Source organism: Arachis duranensis, chromosome 4 (assembly GCF_000817695.3).
Source record: "Arachis duranensis cultivar V14167 chromosome 4, aradu.V14167.gnm2.J7QH, whole genome shotgun sequence".
Lineage (NCBI taxonomy): Eukaryota > Viridiplantae > Streptophyta > Magnoliopsida > Fabales > Fabaceae > Arachis > Arachis duranensis.
In genome coordinates this window covers 99913949-99919496 of record NC_029775.3, presented here as the reverse complement: position 1 = coordinate 99919496, position 5548 = coordinate 99913949, and the positions used below count along the sequence as shown (strand labels likewise).

The window sequence follows — 5548 nt, the reverse complement described above, 5'->3', positions numbered from 1 at the left end:
TGATTGTTTAGTGCTAATTCCAAATGGCTATCAAAGGAATAGCATAACAGTGTTGGTCTGATTTCTACATAAGCCTTGATTTGTTCAGATGCATTAGTTAAAATTTTTCATTAATTAGAATTCTTCATTAAATGATTAATTATTTTGTGCTGGTTGCTGGTGCTGGTTGTTGATTAATTTTTTAGTGCTAATTGCTTAAAGCAGTATTAATTATTAAGTGATTAATTGTTTAAACTGATTGTTTAGTGTTGATTCCAAATGGTTATCAAAGGAATAGCACAACAGTATTGGTCTAATTTTTACATAGGTCTTGATTTGTTCAGATGCATTAGTTAAAGTTCTTCATTAGTTAGAGTTCTTCATTAAATGGTTAATTTTTTAGTGCTGGTTGTTGATTAATTTTTTAGTGTTGATTACTTTAAACATTATTAACTACTAAGTGGTTAATTATTTAAACTGATTGTTTAGTGCTAATTCCAAATGGCTATCAAAGGAATAGCATAACAATGTTGGTATGTCATGATTTTTACATAAGCCTTGATTTATTCAGATGCATTAGTTAGAGTTCTTAATTAAATGATTAAAATATTAGATTATAATTATATTTTAATGTCTTTATTTATTATTTTATTACAAAACAATTTTTTTGATTCAACCACAGTCGAACCGATTAAATTTATAAACCAATAAACCAATAATTAAAACGATTTGATAACTGGTTCAGTTTTCAGAACCTTAATTTTTACACGTTACTTTATCCGTTACTCCTCAACTAAGCAACTACGTTTCTAAGCCAATTATTTGTTAGAATATATTTATAAAAGTAGGGTTATTTTGGTCCTTCTATCATTCGCTATAAGACAAATATAGCATTGACAACTTATTCATACAAGGCATACGATATTCCGCTCATTTAAAAAGGTATACGAGATAATTTTCCTATACTATATTTGCTGTAGAATTGTTTATACTTAAATTTTTTCAACCACTTCATATATAATTTTTTCAATATTCGTCTATCTTTCTGTTCTTGTTTATCTTCATCTCATCCACCTTTCTAATTGGACTATATGTAAAGTATCCTTAATTAATTTAATTGATCAATTGATTTTTGCGCAGTTGGTTCTAATCTGGCCAGTGGTGCCGGTAAGAGGGCTAAGGTTGCCCATTTTAAGCATTGCGTTAGCAAAATCAGTGGCAAAGGTTTGCGCGTCGCTGCCATAAGAGGCAACTTGAGAGTCGGTGGATCCTCCATTGAAGAGTTGTTGATCGGAGTGGAAGAGACCCTTTTGGCTCTGCAAATTCTTGAAGTAAGCATTGTCAAAGGTTGTTGGAGTTGTGGTGTCAATTGGTGACAAATTGCTATCATCACCTACGCTAGGACAATTCGCTTGCAATGATGTTGCATACGAGGAATCTATGTTACTCTCGTTGTAGATTCTTTGCCTGAAGGTCAAGCATCTTGCTTCCCCAATTGTGTGAGCTCCTGAAAATAAAAATAAATAAATAAGTTAAAATTCATTACATATATACAATGTTTGAAAGATATATATTGCGATGCATTTACCTGATAAAGCAACCATTTCTTGGGTTGTGAAACCTTTATTGGAGAAAGCAGTAATAAGTTGACTTAGATCGAACGAGAAACCTGGCAAATCTGAGTTAGCAGAGCTTAAACTTGCTGTCGTTGAGTCTCTTCTTCCCAATTGCACTGTCCAACTGGGCCCCCCAAGCTGAAAAATATCATTATATTATATTATATTATAAAAGACAACTACTCATGTTAATCTTTGTTTAAAAAATGTGACTTATTTATTTAGCAACATTTTAAATAAAAGTAACATTTTTACTTCAAATAAAAATCAAGTTCTACAATTTATTATTCAATGGTCACGTGACAATCATGAAATTATTGGAGTAGCCACCATTATAAAAATACATATAGAGAATCAATTTTAATTTTTTATTATTAAAATTATTTTTTAATTTTTATTTTTCGAAACATTTAAGATTTAAGGTCGTGGCCGTGTCGGAGGATGGTCGGCAGCCAAACATGAAGTTTTGACAGTTTAAGAGAGGTGTTGGAAATGAGTCAGATTGTGGATATAAGGGTAAAATCAAATTTAAAAAATTGTCTGCCAAATAATAGTTTTTTAGTTAGACTCTATATATTATTATATTAAGAGACATTATACTGTATAGATTAAAGTTGTACTGAGATATTGAGAGAATATAAATTTTTTTGGTAGTTATTTTTTATTATATTATTATTGTTCAAAATGTAGATCCTAATTTTCTTAAGTACAATTTTATCTCGTAAAAGAAAAGATCTATAAATTTATTTTTTTATTATATAATTTACCTTATAATAATTAGTTCCTCTATTATATTAGACAGAAGAGACAATGATACTTGTATATATCCAATTTGATATTTATTAGAGACACTTGCGTTAAATTTAGGCAAAAAAAAAAAAGATAAAGATGAGTTAAAAAGTGTTTGAAAACTACAATCAAATTAAATCAAAGATTTTACACCATTCTAGTTAGTAGACAAATAGAACTTTCTTAATTAGAAGAAATATGAATGTTAGTTGATTTGAGTCTCTTACTTAAGGAATCCAATAATAAAAAAAAATGAATCCAATAGATGTACAAAATAAATAATATTATAACATAATTATTTTATTTTTGTTTTTTAAAAAATATACTCACAGCAACAACAGAGTCTCTAGCAGCAACAGCAAAAATATCAGCACAAGAAACAACACCAGGGCACAAGCTCTCTACTTGGGACTTTATGGTATCAATCACTTCAAAACCTCTTATTGAATTTGCATTTGGACCTGCTGTCTTTTCTCCTGTGAAATTTGATGTATCGTCTAATAGCACTGATGCATCACACCCCTGAAACAATTTATAACAAGCAAAATGAGAATTGTTAAAGCTAAGGGCAAACAAATTGAAAATTAGTTTTTAATATGATTGAATTTATTTAGGCTTCTTTCTAAATCACTGTTGTACTGCAGGAAATCCTTAGACACAAAAGGCATAATATTTGTAAACAAGTTTGTTTTGATTTAGTACATCAGTTTAATTCTTACATAAAAGGTGGCATATATGATTTTTTTTATGTATTAAGAAATATATCAAAAATAAATTCGAAAAAGAATAATAAAAATCAATCAATAATTAATTGGTATGAATTTTAAATGGTATAATTTTTTTAGATTTTGAATATAGTCATTACATACATATTTACTATTAGGTTTAAGTAATGACTCTGTTATAAAACTATTTCTCCTAAAAAATTTAACTGATAGAAAAAGATATACGAAAGACTATATTTTTAACTTATCTTTATAAAAATAAATGGTCACATGTATCTTTAATGAAAAACTATTTTGGATAATTTTGTATTCGTTTTATGTTTTTACAATCGATTGTTATTGAATAAATAAATAAAAAAAGAAAGATGAAATAATAAAATAATAAAAATGATTAAAAGACTTATAGTGAAAGATGACTTGCTTGAACAAAGCAATCATGGAAATGGAGACGAAGGAGGGATGCTCCCATGCGAGGTTCGTTGTTGACAGCAGAGTCTACTTGTGTTTTAATGGTTGAAAGAACATTCGGACATGTTGTTGAGTAAAAATCAGAGGACAATTGAGCTGACACTATTGTCCCTATAAACAAGAATAATAAGAAAAGGTGTTCAACAATTTTGTAAATGGACATTGTGAAGGAATTACAATTAGAATCAAATTCTCAAGGTCTATGTATGTCGAGGCTTATGGTTTATTTGTGCTTATTTTGATCCCATGAAGTGCCTCACGTATTTATACACCACTAATAAACGGAATTATTACAAATATTCCTCTCACTAACTTGTATCGGAAGAAAAATCAATTATTTGTTATACAAAAGTCTTTTCTAGATTTGCATAAATTTTTTGCATGAGCTTATTTTTGTTTGTCTTTATGTTTTTTTTGTGAAAAATAACAAAAATCAAATTCTAAATTTTTGGGTCATATAAACTCTAATATTATATGTTAGGAAGTTATTTTTTTAAAAAATTTAAATTAATAGAAGAAGAGACATATGAGTAATTATATCTCTATAACAAATATAATAAAAATATAGAGTAATAATAATTAGCAACTTGTGATTAGTGTTATGAATGAGTTTAGTTGTAGAAGTCTACACCTTCATATATGTTAATACTCGAAACATGTATTTTATCTAATATCTTTAGAGATGACACGTGATTGGATGGTCATAAAAAAATTATGGATCTTGCCATTCCATCAAATCAAGTTTTAACTAGCAAAGAGTTAAATTACAAAAAGTTTAATATCATTATCTTATCTTATTTTATCGTGCAATTATACTATTTACAGGACTCTTAAGCCCACCAATAATATATACACTACACAAGTTACAGTAGATAATGGCGATTTCTGCAAACTACTGTATTAATCAACGCAAAACATAATTTTTTTAAAATTAAAATTGTCTATTCTTTAGCAACAGTTTTAAACCGCCATAATATGCCAAAAATGTTTAAAAATTCAGCATTTATATTGCGACCAATAATAACTGTCACTAAAATCAAAACACAAATATAACATTGCAATCTTTTTTGCAGACACCAACTTCTTTTATTTTCGTTATTGATTTTTTTGGTTTTAATAGACTTTTTTTATTTCATAATAACCAATAATTTTCTCTTTTATTTTGTGCTATTTTTATTTTTGTTTAATTTATTAAAAATAATTAAAATAAATAACATTCAATCAAATTAAAAAGCAAAAATGCTAAATTGAAACTATTGTGTGTATAAGTGCATTATTACCTATGAACTAAAAAAAAATATTGTGGCATAAATAAATAGTGAAGGCAAAATCAAATAGACTTCTTTAAAAATCTATTTCAGTTAATTCAAACTCATGGTTTTTTTTGGAAGTCATGATTATCGAAAGAATATGACCTTCCGTGCGATAAAGTTGGTGTGCTCCCCAAAAAATCCAACTTTGTAGCAATGTCATGTGGCAATCATCTCATTGCCTTTGAAAGAGGTATTTCAAAAGATTTTACATTGTCTGTCTCTTCAATTTTAAGGTATAAATTTTTAGTATATATAACAGAAACTAAATACATGCAAACTCAAAGAGAATTAGCACAACATTAAAGAATTTGCCTGTGAACTTATTTAGATTATGTTCCTCTAATTTTTTAAACATAAAGAAAATATAAATTTTGTATAAGAAATACGTAATTTTGTAGTGGTTTAAATGGAAACTGCTGCCAAATAAATTATATTAATGGCACTTCTATTGTACCGTTACTAAACGCAACAGGTTTGGTTGTATAAGATTTTTCGGCTTCGCCACACTAACTGCCGCTACATATATATACACCTTAATTTTTTTGCAGTTTGAGTCAAACTACTGCTAAATTCTGACAACGTAACAGTACCAGCATTTTTTTCCATGTTAACTGTCACTAAATATTTTCAATTTTTTGTCGATTTTTTTTTTTTTTTG

At 27.8% G+C, this 5548-nt stretch overlaps 1 protein-coding gene across 1 annotated transcript in view; it reads right to left on the bottom strand.

Moving 5' to 3' along the window:
* Nucleotides 1–1071: 1071 nt before the first annotated feature.
* The window catches only part of LOC107485218 (cationic peroxidase 1-like), a 9344-nt gene continuing 4867 nt past the window's right edge, over nucleotides 1072–5548 (bottom strand). The window contains exons 2-6 of the mRNA XM_052260630.1: nucleotides 3739–3777; nucleotides 3531–3673; nucleotides 2715–2906; nucleotides 1568–1733; nucleotides 1072–1486 (exon numbers count right to left, since the gene is read on the bottom strand). Coding sequence (XP_052116590.1) covers nucleotides 1101–1486; nucleotides 1568–1733; nucleotides 2715–2906; nucleotides 3531–3673; nucleotides 3739–3777 — 926 coding nt within the window. The 3' untranslated portion in view covers nucleotides 1072–1100. The remainder of the gene's footprint in view (nucleotides 1487–1567; nucleotides 1734–2714; nucleotides 2907–3530; nucleotides 3674–3738; nucleotides 3778–5548) is intronic.